The 18,814-nt window shown below is 39.7% G+C and overlaps 1 protein-coding gene across 28 annotated transcripts in view; it reads right to left on the reverse strand.

The window, feature by feature from the left end:
* Positions 1–18,814, reverse strand: part of LOC125457523 (disks large homolog 1-like) — a 406,012-nt gene that overhangs the window by 118,820 nt on the left and 268,378 nt on the right. For all 28 annotated transcript variants that reach the window (XM_059651157.1, XM_059651153.1, XM_059651152.1 and 25 more), the window contains 2 exons: positions 12,414–12,550; positions 10,254–10,398 (listed from right to left, as the gene is read on the reverse strand). In XM_059651157.1, the coding sequence (XP_059507140.1) occupies positions 10,254–10,398; positions 12,414–12,550 (282 nt within the window). The remainder of the gene's footprint in view (positions 1–10,253; positions 10,399–12,413; positions 12,551–18,814) is intronic.

Raw genomic sequence — 18,814 nt, forward strand, 5'->3', positions numbered from 1 at the left:
CAATTGATTCATTATGTATAATTTTTGTTGCCTAATACATTATCCTGATGCCACTGCATCAAGTATTTCCTTGTCTGGATTATGCTGTCCAGTCTCAAACTCTTACGTAAGTGTTAACAAGACAAACATCTGTCGCTGGGAGGGTAATTAACATAGGTATTTTAAGGGGTTAAAAAAATTAATGTGAATAAAGGCATATTGACCTTGCAAATATTTGTTGACTAGATCTTAGAGATGTAAATGGTCTAAACTCAAGCTACAAATGAGGGAAACCCAAAAACATGTTCTTTGCTATTTCATTGGGAATGCAGAAGATTTATTTACATTGCATTTTGTTTATTTCATGTTTATATTATGTACTGGAGCCAAAGAACTTGAGTTGGGAATGCACCTCCAATATTACATATATCAGAGCATGTTTCTCATCGAAATGCAAGTAGTTATGGTTTTAGTTTGTATGACATGGAGCATTCCTCTATAAGCTCAAGCGATAACTTCATTACAAACGGTAGGTGAACTCATTTGAAGTTAACTAATTCTTTTTTGAATTTATGGCACCACCAACTCAAAATCCTGACATTCTGAGGTTAGATACAGTAGCTAATTTTTTATTTTCTTGTCAACCTCTGTTCATTTTGAATTTGGTTAAAACGCTGTGACAATAAACCAAGTGTACCAACTAAGCTTGCTAATATTCAAAAATTATAAAAGGTTCCATGTTGAATGAATTTCCAGATCAAGTTGTATATTATTTTAAATGATAATAAAAAATTATGGACAAAACATAGCAGAAACGGTGAATTAAGTATCCATTTCAACAAATATCTATATATTAAAATTAAAAAACACAAAATTTAGCAAACTCTGTCTTAAAGACAAAACATATTGATCACAGCACTAAAGTTATTGAACTGGGATTTGCAAATTTGTCTACACATGAAGATTACTGGAGATTTATTGTAACAGCTGTGAGATCTCACTAGATTATCAAGAAAGGTTGTTGATCAAGAACATAAAATTGTGCGCCATGGTATTTAAAAGAAAGCCTTGCACAAAATGATTGTAATTATTGACAAAAATGGTACTTATGGACTCCTAAAATCTGCTGATAATTTTTAATGAAGGCAAAATATACAGCTAGCATTTTACAGCCCAAAACCATTTCAAAAGCTTTGAGTGCTACTGGTCAACTGTCAGTCCGATTGAACTGCAGGTCCTATTCAATACGTAGATTTAAAATTACACGAAAGGATGGGGACACCTAATATTGTGTTCGAAATATAATTATTTACAGTAAAAACAAGTAGAAAATTCATTCTGTGGAATAATCTTTTAAGTTTTCAGACATTGAAATTTGGCAGTATGTCAATGTGAAATAATAACTTTCAATAAATTGGAGGAAATTATAATTCAAGACGCAGAAATCTTCCAGCTCACCCTGAAAAAAAAATCAGCCTTCTGTTTCCCATCAAGAATTACTTGGCCTGATTTTAGTAAGTGTATTTTCTGTCCTTAACATAATAATATATTGCATTCTCATTATATTCATTTTATTTACTGCTAAATCTAAAAAAAATTCGACTCATCAGCTGATGAGCTCATAAGTGCTTGCAGCAAAAAAAGAAAAATCAGATGATATTTGCAAAGTTATCTCAAAGCATTCTTTTTATTTTGAATTAATTTTAACTTTATTACCTCTCACTGAATAAAACAAATACAATTTAAGGTTAACTCCAAAATTAGAGGAGTGGCACATTTGCACAAACTTAGAATATCCTTTTTAAAGGCATATTAAGGTCTACGTTTTGAAAAGGAACAAAGTAACTTAATATTATTAAGGCTTAAATCCTCTTACAACAAGCCTATTTGTTTCACATTATTCATTAAAGGAAACATTTAGCACTATCTTGAATTACTCTCTATACCTCAAGTATTCATTCACATTACTGCTGTTTAGGGGTAAGGAAGTGGAAAAGAGAAACATTTTTGCATTTAGAAATTAATATATGAAGTTATATTTTAAATATTGACATAATGTTTGTTTTTTAAAAAATGCTTCCTATTGGGTTGACAAACTTGATGTTTTCATAGATTGAAGGTCACCTATTCCAGCGTAGCACTCTCAATTATTTATTATAATTATCAGTAAATTGAAAGGTTACTCAATTGTACACTCATTCCTGATACTGAAACCATATTATGCTTTTACTGTACATAAAAGTTCTCCAGCACCAAAGTAGCCAAATTCAGTAATTGCACCCAGTGAATTGGTTGTTGACTATCAAAGTCCTTCAAGATTCAGTTGATCAGATATAATACCACTGGTACTTAAATATTGATATAAATGCCAGTGCTGACACGTAGCATTCTGCATTGGTGACAGGGCACCCATCATGCTTCAATATCTAATCTAATTGCTACTTTCAAAATACATTTACAATTATGTCAAGAATGATATATTCATTTATATATGATTAGTGAAATGCATTATTTTTGATTGAGGTAATTAATGTCATCATAACCTGGACAATGAATAATACGTGATTTAATTTCAAATCCATGCGTTTCTGTTATTATCCCTCACAATCGCATGCAAAGTCATGACTGGGTTGTAAATTATCCCATATTACATGAAATGCTTGGAATCACTAATTTGAGACAGTTAGAGAACCCCTAAAGAATTATTAAATATTGCATCATATCCTTGTTAAATACAAGATTCAACGGTTAATTACAGAGGATACTTCGCCTTTTGATTTCATTTTCATTCAATTTCATTCTACCACTTCACATTTACTACCCGTTATGGTTTAAAGAATCACACAGACCCCACAGTTTGCAAGCAGGCCATTCAGCCACGCCAACACTCTGAACAGCATCCCAACCAGACCAACCCACTATCCTTGTAACCATGCATTTCCCAGAACTAATGGGAGCATTACCACAACCATAGCTAATCCACGTAGCCAGCAGATCCCTGGATACTATGGGCAATTTAGCATGGCCAATCCCCCTAACTTATATATCTCCAGACTGAGAGAGGAAACCAGAGCAGCCGGAGGAAACCCTTGCAGACACTGGGAGATCCTGCAAATTCCACAGACGGTCACCCAGGGGAGGAATCGAACCTCAGTCCCTGGCACTGTGAGGCAGTAGTGTTACCCACTGAGCCACTATGCTGCCCTGATTAGTTGGATTACAACTGTATAGCTTGTTACCCACTTCAGAAAGTAGCTCAGAGCTAACTACATTTTGGCGGGATTGGAAACACAAAGGCCAGATTGAGCAACAATAAGTGATTTTCATACCTGAAAAAGGCTTCAGTCAATTAATTGCATTTTTGACAACGACAGTTCAAAATCTTTCTGATTACTTTTACAGCATTTGATTTGATGACTCACCACTTTAAAAAAAATCAAAACAGAATCCAAATTCTCTAACTGCTTTGGGAAGATTTCAACAATCTTTCTTTAAATTGTCAGATTAGCCTGAGAATGACTAACAAAGTTACAGAGCTCAGCTACTGCCACAAATGCTCCATCTGGATCATGGAAGATCCTGGACAGTGAGTGCAACACGCCCTTTAATGTGGGAGGAAGGGACAGTGCACCATTAACCTGGCCTCACAATACAAACTCATATTTAGATGAGAATAGGGAAGTCAGTGGATCACAGTCTGGAATGGAACCCTCATCAAATCTTGTCTTACTAAACGCAGGGACACGTGCTGAATGCAGGATGCAACAGTGGCCTGCTGAATTTAGTATGTACACAGGGATGAAAGCTAAGAATTCAGCAGCACATCACTTCTCTTGTGCGCGTATATCTAAAAATACGTTGTATGGGTAGCATTATGGCTTTCACTGAATTTTTTATTGCTGGAAGAGTGGAGGCTGACAAAAATTATTTTAAAAAACCACTTCTCAGATCAATTCATTTTACTCTCAGTGTTGAATCATAGCTAATGACTCACTGCCTGCTTGACAGTTGGGAAGGCTAATCAATGTTTTGTTCATTAAATTGATCCCTGGCTCAGCACTTTAGCACAGCTAATGGCTTTGGTGTTCAGTTCCTACTGTCAGTGCGAGAATGACTGCTGACAAATGCTCATATCCGTTGGGTACATGTGACATTTATCACTAATCACATCACAGAATACAAACACAGCTAACCCAGCTTTTCAGTGAAATAGTCTCTGTCCATAAGCTCTTCCTCTAAACTGCTTAAAGATAGGGGATGATTTAATAAATATCAAAAAATTCATTAGAATGGTTAAGACACGAAGAAATGGTAAGATCGACTGAACAAGCCAAGGCCATCATTTAAGACCTGCAAAACAACCCTTCTTTTCCTCTCTCCGACTTTAAAGGTTTGTTGAAATAGGTATTCAATGAAACAGCATTCACTGCAGTATTCAATGTTGACATAGAGTGGAATGTATTTTTTTGAAACCAACTACCTATATATATAAAAGCACTTCAGAATATTTCAGATTCTGGTCAACGATCGTCAACGCAGCACAGTAATATGAACTGCCGGATAGCGCGAGGGAATCACCTCGCCTACTGTCAACATAACACAGCAACTGGCAATTTTTGGCATAGAAAAGCTGGGAAGGAATCAATTTTGCAAAACTGTGCTCCCCATCCCCGCGAATATCATAATCCTGGTTTAAAAAGGTTAGGTGAATTGGCCATGTTAAATTGCCCATAGTGTCATGGATGTGCAGGCTAGGTGGATTTGCTTTAGGAACAGCAGGATTACAGGGATTGGGTAGGCTTGGGAGGTGGGTAGGTCTGGGTGGGACTCTCTTTGAAGGGTCAGTGCAACACAAGGGGCCGAATGGTCTGCTTCCATGCAGTAGGGAACCGTATAATTCTAATTCTTCTGTTTTCTCAAGGCTTTTAATTTTATTTTCTATAATTAAGGTTATTTAATGGGCTGTTTCCTCACAAATCTTAGCTGTCATTGTATTATGAATTCCTCATGCCTAATCTTGAATTTCACTGCACATACAACTTGTCAAAAAGAACGTTCGAACTTTCCACAGTAGCGTCAATTGCCTCAATGTGCCCATGTCAGCTCTCAGAAGGAACCTCTCAAGGTACCATCCCCAACCATCCAAGTACCCTTTAACAATTTTGTTCTTGAAATATTAATCCACTTCCGTTTTTAAATCTATTACACATTCTGCATCTGCCAATGATTCTTCACAACTAATGCCTAAAAATACTTGCAATGACTTCTATCGCTCCGTTATCTGACGACACAGAGCTTTATTGTTTCTGAACTTCTCTGCCATCCCTAAAATGACTGACTGTTTGTCTGGCATCAAGTACTGGATGAGCAGAAATTTCCTCTGGTAACATATTAGGCCATTATTTTCTGTCTCTATCATAATGCTCATCACTGCTCCCATTCCTTTTCCAAACGACTACTGGCAGTACCAGTGTCAGTAGTGACTGCAATCTCAACGCCCTACCCGATCTCAAGGTGAACTTTCAAATGCATTTTTGTGTCATATCAAGACTGCCTATTTTCACCAGTTTCTCATAACCTCAGTTCATCTGAAGTTCTCATTCTCGATAGGTGTACAAAGTTAATTAGGGATAACACACTGAGGAGCTGAAGGAACACAGCAGGCCAGGCAGCATCAGAGGAGCAGGAAAGTTGACGTCTCAGGTCGGACCCTTCTTTCACTGTGTTGTCTAAGTAATTAACTTTGAAGTTTTTGAAGAAGGGTCCTGACCTGAAACGTCAACTTTCCTGCTCCTCTGATGCTGCCTGGCCTGTTGTTTTCTTCCAATTCTGCATTGTGTTGTCTCTGACTCCAGCATTTGCAGTTCTTGCTATCTCTAAGTTAATTACATAGTTCTGTTCACTATAAATTTTGATAATATCTTTTACATTCAAGTCCTATATATTTCATGATGTATAATTTTTTGTTGAGAGAACATTTACATTTAAGACAAGCACCATAATAGGTTCCATAACTGAATACGGATTGTATATAAATACAATTGTTAAGCTGAATTGACTTTTCTGATTCTACAGTTTGTACACAGAAGTCAGCATTCACAATTCAAAGTTATGTTATAGAAATAAACGGGAGAAATGGTGTGTGCTGTTTGAAAACTGAGTTATCACTAGGTTAAGTTAATCCTAGTTTTTATCCTCTTAGGTTTTAGTAAAATCAGTTAATTCAACTGCACAAAGTAGAAGAATCAGGACATTCTGAATGATCTTTAGTTTGAAGGTGTAAAATATTATAGCTCTTAATGAGGTGGCATTGGAGCGATTTCATTCTTCCCAAAGTTAGGGTGTTAACTAAATCTGTAAAATGGCTTTCCCTAGTCTGCTAAAGTCTTTTTAACCATTTCATCAAGTGTTGAGAATAGGAGTTGGTAGGAAAATCCATACAAACACGATCAATTGAGCTCCACTTCACTACTGTACCCTCTCAATCACTCTCTGTCTGACAAAAGCGGTAACAGATCAATAAAGTCCATTTGTGGTGAATAAAGATATGGAAGAACTTGCCCCAATTATGAATTAGGATTTGACAGAGAAATGTTACCTCGTATTTCGGAAAAATGCCAGCATGTTTCAATGTTTTATTATAGTATATTCGCACATTTTGTTTAGATTCCCTACAGTGTGGAAACAGGCCCTTCAGCCCAACAAGTCCATACCGCCCCTTGAAGCATCCCACTCAGACCCATGCCCCTATAACCCATACACCCCTGAACACTACGGGCAATTTAACATGGCTGATCCATCTAGCCTGCACATCTTTGGACTGTCGGAGGAAACCCACGCAGACACGGGGAGAATTTGCAAACTCCACACAGACAGTCGCCCAAGGCTGGAATCAAACTCGGGTCCCTGGTGCTGTGAGGCTGCAGTGCTACCCACTGAGCAACTGTGCCGCCCCACATTATAAGATGGGAAGTTCGTATTTTAGTAAGTATGGTCATTTAAATCAGTTTCACCGTCTGAAATTTCATCTACAGTCTCCGAGAAATTGGAGCAAAATCCAAGATATGGAGTATATATGTTTAATTGTTTTCCTTGGCTTAAATGAACATCTTCGGGCTGTCCGTAAAACACTAAAAAAAAAGGAACTTGAATGATTAACTCCATGGTTCCCCATATAGGTCACTCTCATTCCAAGCATGGCAATGGAAGACATCTTGGTTACTCCCTTTACTGAAAGAGTAGGATGTGATGATATTAGGCCTGAAAGAGGTAGGTTTTGTCCTGGTTTCTTTTGGAGAGAGAATGAGGGATAGGTACTACCAGACCATGAGAAGATAATTAACTTGTGAGCCCTTGCTTTTTTTAAAAAAAATGTTGGAACAATCAAACCAGCCTGAGTGGGTGTGATCAAACTCTCTCAGATCCAGGTTTTTAGTTAGCTTTTGGCAGTCGTAGCTAGGGTCTCAGCAGGGCTGGAAGGCAGTGAATCTCTCCTGAATGTTTTTCTCTCTCAGTATTGTCTTTTGATGTTCTTTTCTCTTGCATTGTCTCACATGCAGTTCTCCAATCTGTTTTCTGAATTTGTCTTTTGCCAAGGGTGTAGTAATGGGATGTTACTATATTGGAACAGTTACTGTTTAGTATTAAACTATTCTATTCTTCTGTTTAGTTTTCCAATAGTGTTGTTATTGCAAGTTCCTCTTTCCTTTGTTGTATTTTAGCTATATTGATTGAATAAATTGTGTTTTGTTTAACATCAAATAGTTTGACCAATCAAACACAATACCTCACAATTATCTTTAACATAAGAAAAAGTTAGGGTCGAAGCTAGCTTAATGTATTTTGAAGGAGTCTACTCTGATTCACAACAAGAAGGATCAAAAACGAAAAGAAAAACAAGAGAAACTGGGAAATTATCAACCTTGTACATTGCACAAAATGGTATTTGGTCAAACTTAGGGATCCAACCCGCCATACCAGAAATAAGGCGCCTGACAGCAGCATAAAATGTAACATAAAACAGTGAAAGTAAGGATGGTGATTGTAGCTTCTTAAAATCAGTATTTGACATTTTGAGATCATGCTACATGCTATCAACTAAGTTCCAGTCCGAAAATAAATTTCACACTTAGAAAGCTGACCAGCTCTCTGAAAATTGTAAAATTTGTCATGAAAAAATTCACCACCACAAAAGGCCCTCATCAATGGAATGTCATGGACTTCAGGGTCATGCATAATTTTATGTGTAGGATTATTTGAAGTTGTCAACTTTGCCTGGCCTACGTCAACATTTCTGAATGATCAGGTTTGCTAATTGTTTCTTCAATAACATTGATATATTATACTCTCATCTGGTAGATGCAATTAAGCAAGCAAGAGTGATCCAAATTTTCTGAGGCTAGACAGCTGATAGATAAGCATCTAAAGACACATGAGCAGTAGATCATTCAATGAGATTGCAGCTGATCCGATAACCCTCAATTCACTTCCTGCTTTGTCTTCAAACCCTCATTTTCCTCGCTGATTTAAAAAAAATCAGTCCATGAACATACCGAATGAGTCAATCTCTACAATCCACTGGTGAAGAATTCCACAGATTCACACCCTCAGAAGAAATTCTTCCTCATTTGTGTCTTCAATGGGGGACCCTTTATTCTGAGATTATGCCCACTGGATCTAAATTCTCAAGGGGAAACAAGCTTCTAGAATATATTCTATCAATTCTATCCTATTCTATCTAGAATATATTCTATCAAGTCCTCTTAAGAATCTTATCTTTCAAAAGGTCTTCTCTCATCCTACCAAATTCCAAAGGTACAAACCCAACCTATTCAACTTTGCCTGATTAGACAATACCACCATAACCAGCATTAACTTGCTGAACTTTCTCTGGACTGCAACCAGAGTCAATATATATATTTCTTTTGATATTAGGACCAAAGCTGTTCACAGAATTGTGGTCACCAAATCTGTGCATTTTTTCTTCTAAAATATTACCCAAAACAGTGGCCCTCAAGATGATTTGCTAGAATGAGACAGGCTAGCTTCATACTTTGAAGATTTGCTTCAATGGAAGACAAAGACTTTTTGGATAAGGCTGCATTTGCTGTCAAGGCCACCACTAAGCGGCACAGCACATGCAAAATATGCTCAAACAAACAGCTGTGGTGTTACAGACTGGAACAGTCGCTGTCTGGAATAAACATGGCACAGCCCATCCAATCGCATTGCAAGGAGTCTTCAAACTAGAGTATCAGTTTATTGAAAATTCAAGGAAAAATAATTACCTCCTGCATTAGTAATTAAAAACATTTGAAAATGATAGTCGGGCTGAGATATTTAGCTGTTGCATTCTGGATAATGCCATAAACTCTTAGTAATAGCTTCAGGCCAAAAGACATTGGACATGGAGTTTCACAATTTCCACTTTGGCAGGAAGTAAAGTATGTGTTTTGTAGGAAGTGCAGCTATAATCCACAGGAAGAATTGGTTGGGCCAAATCTGCTAAGGCCCCATTACTTCATATTGCTGCTATAGGTGACAATGTCAATTAAATGCTGTAAAGGAAACACAGACAGAGCTGCTACCTACATAGGTGTCGCAGCCCTTCTTAAGGATATCACTTTCGCTGATGTTGTGGGCACCATCTACACATATGAGGGAAGTAGCCATCTCTGCCAGCCATCTGACATTCTGCTTTGAAAATCCATACTTGTCTTAAGGGAAAGCTGATACGCAGTACAGAATGTTTCTGAATCAAGGTTCCAGAATAAAATTAAAATGCCCCCACATTGGAAACTTTCAATACCATAATGGAATGGCATGAGCCCAAAGCAAAATAACAGTCTAACTTCTTGAAATCTGATTTTCTTTGCAACTGATGGAATAGCAATTTTGTTTCCAATGAAACAAATACTACCCGAATATACTTGCCTGAAGTGATAAATTTAGTGCAGCATGGGACTAGGGAAGATCCCTTATTAATGCAGTGAGTGAGGATTTTAAAGAAGGCATCTTTTTGATATGTCCATTCAATTAGCGAGCACTCCCATCTCACCAGCAGGGAAAACCAAAGATTTAAAGTTCAAAGCCTCAGAAAATAACATTGCACAGGTCAAGACTGTAGTTCTGAACATTCTACCTTACAATTAATTGTTTATAAGGGATACTGACTAAGTAGCGTCTGGTATGTAAACACAAAAAGACAAACTTCAAGGGTTAATTTGCAGTTTTGGGATCACTCCATACTCTCAGTGAGGCAGCTCAGGACTTACAGTTAGTGATGTCTGGAGGTGCATATCCATCATTCATGTACATGCTGGTGGGCTTTGCAACTTTCAAATATACTACTTCTGTTGTATTTTTCAAAGCAGTAACAGCATCTTCATGGGTAACTTCATCGAGACTGGTTGTGTTAACCTGAAAAACACAAAAGCAAAACAAGCAATATTTATTATTATCGCACTGACGTGAAAGTCTGCACTTCTTGTCCATTCCTTAACATATAGAACAGAATGAGTTATGAAAACTGGGCTATCCAAATCAAACAGCCTTTGCTGCAATTTAATAGAACTGTGGCTGATCAAATTTTTGTCTACTTTTTGCCTAACATTTGGTGCTCTGTAAATCAATAATTTATCTAATTTAACCTTAAAAAACTTAAAAGCCTTAAATGAAACCCGTTAAAACATCTTAAACATAAAACTAAAATGCTCCCCAAGGAAAAGAATTCCACAGGCTGTCTCTATTCCAAGTTTCTCCCACAGGGGGAAACATCCATTCTGCCAAGAACCTTTCAGGACATTAAAATGTGACCTCATTAAAACATTTGTTCTTCTAAACACCTATGAATGCAGACCTAACTGGTCTAGCTTTTCCTCATAAGATAGCTCCTTTCATTCCAGGAATCATTGAAATGAATCTTCTCTGAACTGTTTCTAATCCAATTGTGTTCCTTCTAGCTACTCTTTAGAAAATCACTAAGTCCTTGCAGCATAGGCGCATCCGCACGAACAACAAATGTATAATCCAGAGGTGGATAATTGATGTGCCAATGAAATGAAAGCTAGCTAATGAGTAGTTAATAGCATACTTGCTTTTAATGCAAAACAAATAATTGAAGGACAGAATTTGAAACGTGTGAATACTCACCCACAAATAAAAAGAAAATGTGGAAACAAAAAGGCCAGGCCATTTACACTGCAACTTTTAGCCTTGCTTTGTCCTCTATCCCTGTCCAAATTAATAACTACTCCTTTAGTACATGGCCAAGCAATCCACAACAACCACACACACAAAAAAATCTACCTGTCAAGTCACTCAACTAAATTATTTGACTGGAAGATATATCAAATCCTTATTATTCACTGGGGATAGGGCACTGACTTCCCACGGATCAAAGAAAACTTGAATACTGCTACCATGTAACTCTGTCTCCAACAAAGGACCATGTGATCAGACTAGGCAAGTCTATGAGAGGAAAAATAATGGAGCCTGGAGCTGACCTTGCAAGCATGTGGATTGCAAATCAGAAGATAAAACAGAGTGGCAGTGTAGGTAATATTCAGCATTGAAGTCGCAAGCAAAGAAAGAAAAGGGTTAAACAAAGGGTGAACAATCTATGGAAGTTCAGGTTTTGGAAAGATTCTGGCTGAGAAACAAAAATGTCACTACAATCACTCACTAGCAGCTTCACTTGTGCTTCCAATCATGCTGGCGAATTTTCAGAAATACAAAGAAAATTCTATTAGCAGAAGTAATTATGTCCTTGGAAAGGTCTGATAGAGATTTTGGAGATTAAGATTCTGCTGTTTCCAACAGGTCATTAATGCTGACATTTCCAAGACGCAACCAAACAAAGTGGAGCATTAGTACAATAGCTGAAATGATCAGAAGTACTAATGAATCCTTTAAAAGTTCGTTATTTTATCGATTCAGATCTTAGCAACTTCTTAGCTGGAAGCACTAGATAAATGGGCTAGTTATACAATGAATATTTATTACAGGATTTTTCTGAAACATCACAACACATGTCGATCCTGAAGCAGTGAAATGAATGGTTAGAATACTCGTCAATCAGATGTCTATACATCTCAAGAGAATAACTTGTTACTATGGTTTCCATTACTACATTGGAACAGAAAGGGCTGCAACGTTATAAATCTCTAGGTAGCAATCATAAAATGAACACTGCTCAATAAGTTGCTCAATATGATACACTGATATCGTGTCAGTTGCATTTTAATTGTTCAATTGAAAGTTCTCTTTAAAATAGTTGCAGCAATTCCCATCATAATTGTCTAGTTTTGTGGCTGACACAACACTGAAGTACGAGAGTACAATGCATGGACTATTTAAAATGAGACCCATTCCATCAGATTCTGCAAAGATTTGTTAATGCACCAAAAAGAAGACTAGAAATATTTGCAACTTACTGCCAGAATCTTGTCCCCTATCTGTAGCCGGCCATCTTTATGCGCTGCTCCTCCTTCAATAATTTTGGTTACGTAGATGCTGTTATCGCCTGGAATGTGCTGGTTTCCAACACCTCCAGCTATACTGAACCCAAGGCCTGTTTTTGGAGGACGATCGGAAAAATCACATGTTTAGAAATACAGGGTACAATTCATATTCCAATTTATATAAGATACTTCGGAGGAAATTTTTGGACAGGCAGGGTGGGCAGGAATCTGTTCCTCTTTCAGTCACAGGCACGCATCAATGCACCATAAAATGAAACACTGATTCCCAATGCAATATTCATCCAGTGATGTATTCCATCCCTTTGTAGGCATCTTTTGCTCATCAGCTTCAAGTTTACAATTATCAGCATTAATTTCGCATTCTGTGTTTATGCTAAGAACAGAATGTCCTATAGCACATTCTCAGGGAGCCATGTGTTGTTTGACAATGTATGATGATATTCTAATAAAGCACATTATAAAAAAATCCAGAATTCCAAGGACCAAAATTTGTATGGTAGAAATAAAGTGGATGTGTAATTATAACAAAATATAACAATGATGTGGTTTTAGAAATTGGAGAAGAATGACTGTGATGAAATTTTTAAAAAAGTTAGCTTTGAAGAGGAGGAGGCAAAGGTACTAATGGGCTTAAAGTTGGATAAATCTCGAGACCCAGATGAGATGCATGCTAGGCTTGCTGTTGGAGGCACTAACATTTGTGGCCTTAACATTAATTTTTAATTTTCAATGGGCCAAACGCAGGCAACTGGTACTAGTTTTAGTTTGGGAAACTTGGCCAGTGTGGATGAGTTAAACCAAAGGGCCTGTATCTGTGCTGGACAGCCCTAAATCCTCTCAGGACACTGGAAATTGTTATAGGAATTGGAAGACAGCGAACATAGAACATAGAATCATACAGCGCAGAACAGGCCCTTTGGCCCTCAATGTTGCACTGACCTGTGAACTAATGTAAGCCCATCCCCCTGCACTATCCCATCATTATTCATATGCTTATCCAAGGACTGTTTAAATGCCCCTTATGTGGCCGAGTTAAATACATTGGAGGCAGGGCGTTCCACACCCTTACCACTCTCCGAATAAAGAACCTGCCTCTGACGTCTGTCTTATATCCATCACCCCTCAATTTGTAGGTATGCTCCCTCGTACAAGCTGAAGTCATCATCCTCGGAAAAAGACTCTCACTGTCCACCCTATCTAATCCTCTGATCATCTTGTAATGTCTCTATTAAATACATGATGCCTTTATTCAAGAAGGGCGTTAGGGATAAACCAGGCTACCACAGCCAGTGAATCAATACAGTTAGGGAAGGCTTTGGAAACAATTCTGAGGGACAGAATTTATTTCAACTTGGGGAGACAAGGGTGAGTCAAGGTGCGTCAGCAAAACAGATGACTAAATATGTGGATGAGGGTATTGCAGTGGATGCAGTTTACAAGGGTTTCAGTAAGGCTTTTGAAAAATTGTCACATGGAAAACTGGTCAAGGAGGGAAAAGCCCTGGGGCAATTGGGCCCAAAGTTAACTTAGTGGCAGGGATCAGACAGTGCTGAGTGAGCCAAAAAAAAGTGCAGCTGGAAAAGCACAGCAGGTCAGACAGCATTCGAGGAGCAGGGAAGTCGACTTTTTAGATTGGAACCATTCAAGGCTGGGGAGGAGAGGGGAAGCCCAGAAATAAATAGTGAGGGGGTGGTGCTAGGGGGAGGGTAGTTGAGATGGAGATAGGTGGATGCAGGGAGGAGGTTATTGTGGTTGGTCAGTGGGGACTGTGGACTGGATAAATGAGTGGAAAGATGGACAGGTAGTGGAGAGAAGAGAGGTTTTAAAGCTGGTGAAGTCAATAGTCAGATCATTGGGCTATAAGTTCCCAAGGCAAAATATGAGATGTTGTTTCTCCAGTTTGCATTTGGCATGGAGGAGGCCAAGGACCGACATGTCACCAGGGAGGGAGAGTTAAAGTGGATGATAACTGGTAGGTTGGACTGGTTGGTGTGTACAGAGCAAAGATGTTCTGCAAACCAGTCTTGGAGTCTGCTTTTGGTCTCCCCAGTACAGAGGGGATCACATCGGAGGATATACAGGTGAATCTCTGTCGGATCTAGAGGGATTGTTTGTGGCCTTGTATGAAGGTGAGAAGGGAGGTGTAGGAACAGGTATTGCACCTCCTGAGGTTGCAGGGAAAGGTGCCGGGTGTGGACGGTGGAGCTGATGAGGGAGACTCAGAGGGAACGCTGCCTGCGGAAAGTGGGCAGAGGCAGTGGGGGAAACGTCTTTTTGGTGGTTGGGTCTGATTGTGGGCAACGGAAATGTTGGAGGATGAGGCATTGTATTTGAGAGGTTGTTGAGTGTTGAGTGAGGACTAAGGCAACTCCATCCGTATTGCTGTTGTGGGGAGAGGATTTGAGGGCAGAAGTGCGGGAACTGAGGGAGATATGGTCAAGGGTATCCTTAATAACAGAGGAGGTGTAACTATAGTCTCTGAAGTAAAAGGATATCTGGGAAATCCTACAGTAAAACATCCCATGCTGGGAGCAGATGTGGTGGAGGCAGAGGAATTGGGAATATGGGCCACAATTTTTGCAGGAGGGTGGGTGAGAGGTGTAGATGAGGTAATTGTGGGAGTCAGTAGGTTTGAAATGGCCATCAGTAGTGGGTCAGTTACTAGAGATGAAGACAGGTGTCCAGGAAGGACAGGGAGGTATCATAAATGGTCCAGGTGAATTTGAGGGCACGGTCGAGGGTGCTGGCAGAGTTGATGAACTGTTCAAGCTCCTCATGGAAGCACAAGGTAGCAATGATACAATCATCAATATCGCAAAGACGTGGGGGATGGTACAGGTGTAGTTGAAGAGGGACTGTTCCACAAATCCTACAAAGAGGCTGGCGTAGCTCGAGTCCATGCGAGTGCTCATAGCCACCCCTTTGGTTTGTAGGAGGCGTGAGGAATCAAACGAAAAGCAGTGGAGCGTGGGGACCAGTTCCGCCAAGCGAATGTGTGTGTCGGTGGAGGGGAGCTTGGTGGGCCTACAGGAGAGGAAAAAGTGGAGGGCTTTTAGGCTATCCTTGTGAGGGATGCAGGTGTATAGGGACTGAACATCTGTGGTAAAGCAGCTGCACTGGGGGCCAGGGAATTGAAAGTTTTGGAAAAGGTTTTGTCCCGAATGTAGATGGGGAGTTCCTGAATCAAAGGGGAAAGAATGGAGTCCAGGTAAGAGGAGATGAGCTCAGTGGGGCAGGCAGGAGTGACCGGGACAGTCAGGTTGATGGATCTTGGGTAGGAGATAGAAATGGGCGGTGTGTGGGTGAGGAACTATCAGTTTGGAGGCTGTGAATGGGAGATCCCCTGAGGTGATAAGGTTTTTGATGGTCTGAGAGATGATGATCAGAGGTGACATTGGGGGTGGTGTCAGAGATTTGGCGTCTGGTCTTAGCAAAGTAGAGGTCATTTTGCCATACCATCACTAAGTGACCACCACCACCCCACCCCCGCTGTTAGCGGGTTTAATGGAGAGTTTGGGATTGAAGTGAAGGGAACAAAGGACTGCACGTTACAATGGGGAGAAATTGAGGTAAGTGAGAGGGGTGGAGATATTCAGGGAATTGATGCTGCAGCGATAGTCGGAGATGAAGTGGTCAAGGGAGGGTAGGAGGCCGGGAGGGAGTGTCCAGTAAGATGGAGTTTGCTGGAGGTGGGAGAAGGGGTTGTTAGGGCGGGTTGGATTCTCCTTCAAAGAAGGAAGCGTGGAGGTGGTAATGGTGGATAAAGAGCTCGACGCTGAGGTGTGTGCGGAATTTGTTCACGTGTGGGTTGCTTTGGAACTACAAACCTGAGTGAGATGGCAATAGAGAGTTTGGTGCTGTGTCCTTCATTGTTTCCAAAGGACATTAATAACCTTGACACTGCAAACCTCCTACGTTTGCAGATAATACAAAAATTGGTAGTGTGGTTAGGAGTGAGGTGGAAAACTTTAGACTTCAGCAAGATGCAGGCAGGCTGGTCAGATGGGTAGAACACAGCGTGATAAGGAGTTTAATCCTGAAAAGAGAGAGGCAATGTATTTTCAGAGGACTAACAAGGCAGCAGGCGATGAATGGTAGGATCCTGGCGAGTACAGAGGATCAGCAGAATGTGCATGCCCATAGAGGTGGATAGGTGGCATTTGGGCTACTTACCTTTACCAATCAAGGCATTGAATTCAAGAGTTGTGGAGTTATGACAAAGCTGTACAGGACATTAAGTTTCTGGAACTCACTGCCTGAAAGGGTTGTAAAGGCAGGAACCATTACAATATTTAAGCAGTGTTTAGATGAACACTTGGAAGCGCCATAGCATATAAGGCTATTGGTAAAGTGCTGGGAAATGGAATTAGAATAGATGGATGCTTGGTGAGCAGCATGGGCATGATGAGCAAAAAGCCCCCTTTCTATGCTGTAAATGTCCATGATTCTCCATGTTCCACTGGGAAAGTGTACGAAGAACTAAAAAGGGGAACATGATGTATTTTCAGGAGTTTGGTGTTGCCAGACAAAAAAATCAGAGTCATAAATGAAATGTTATGACAATAAACAATTCAGCCAAAGTTATGCAGGACAAAAATTCAGGATATCTGAAGTTAAGGGCCAGAGATAAAGAATTTAAATGCAAATATAAAGGCTATTCTTAGTTTCATGTAAATTGAGCAATTCTATATCATGCATTTCAGTTCAAACCTCTAAGACCTTTAGATACACCTTCAATGATTAAATGAAAATCACAAGTCATTGCTCAATGAGCTTGCAACATCACAAGAAATCTGAAGCCATCTGATGCTAGTTATACATAAAACAGATGTGACCACAGCAAGGGCCTCTACAAATAATGCTAAGAATTTAACTGCTCACCAGGAACAAGTGTAACTAGCAGGGAATTATTCCATAATACAAGAATATAGAAAGCACTGATCGGGGCGGGGGTGGGGGGGGAGAAGAAACACTTGAATCCAACTTGCCATCCTGAATCATAATTCACAATCACTCTGTTCCTCAAATTGTCAAACTCTTCCTTAAATATGACACCATCTGCCTCCAATTGACGGTCGATTTCAAGCGTTTACTAGGTTCAAGTATAACTATTTTGTGCAAATTTATTTCAGTACACCATAACAGGTAAATACGTATCCAAATTTAGAGTGGCGCACCAAGTTTTGTTGGGGGGGGGGGGAGAAAGGGAAGTTACAAGGATCAGACTACATTACAGTTCATGACGTTCAATACAATTTAAGTGTGAAGCTGTCCACTTGTGATGGAAAGAGAAATCAAAAAAAGTGTTCCAAATAGTGAAATAGCGATATGGGGTGCATGCATGTGTACAGAATTCACTAAAAGTTAGTGTACGCAAACATAGAAACACAGAGTACAAGAGCAGAAGTAGATCTACTAGCCTTTTGAACTTGCTTCGCCATTCCATACATGGCTGATCATCCAACTCAGAACCCCGATCCTGTTTTTCTCCCCATACCCTTCAATTCCTTTGTCCTAAGAACTATATCTACAACTTTCTTGGAAGTTTTCAATGTTTTGGTCTTAATCACAATCTGTGACTAAGAATTCTACAGATTCACTAGTGTGAAGGAATTTTTTTAAAATTTATTCACAAGATGAGGGCATCGTTAGCTAGACCAGCACTTATTGCCCATAGGGCAGTAAAGAGTCAGGTATACCTCTGTGAACCTGGAGTCACATATAGGCCAGACCAGGTAAGGATGGCAGTTTCCCTCCCTAATGGACATTAGTGAACTGGTTGCATTTTCTGACAATCAACAGATTCATGGTCATCATTTGACTCTCAATTCCAGAGACTGGCACAGTGGCTCAGTGATTAGCACTGCTGCCTCACAGTGCCAGGGACCCGGGTTCAATTCCATCCTCAGGTGACTGTCTGAGCAAACTCTGCATATTCTCTCCCCGTCTGCGTGGGTTTCTCATAGGAGGAAACCGGAGCCCCTACAGACCAAAAATGTGAAAATTGGGTGGATTGGTAAATGTCCTGCAGCGTCCAGGGATGCGCACGTTAGATGTATTAGCCATGAAAAATATTGGGTCTAGGTGGGATGCTCTTTGGTGGGTCAGCGTGGACTTGTTTACACACTGTCTGGATTCTACGGACTTCTATTGATTTGAAGTTGAACCATCTGCCATGGTGGGACTCAAAGCCAGGTCCCCACAACATTATCTAGGTCTCTGAAGTAGTTTTTGGTTTTGTCAGTGAACCTCAAGGAAGAGACAGCTTCAATGGAGATACAGCTAAACGATATCAGAGCTAAAATGTTACAAGTGTAGGGAAAGGCTACATGAGCTGGGATTGCTTTTACTTG

This window comes from Stegostoma tigrinum, chromosome 14 (assembly GCF_030684315.1).
Source record: "Stegostoma tigrinum isolate sSteTig4 chromosome 14, sSteTig4.hap1, whole genome shotgun sequence".
NCBI lineage: Eukaryota > Metazoa > Chordata > Chondrichthyes > Orectolobiformes > Stegostomatidae > Stegostoma > Stegostoma tigrinum.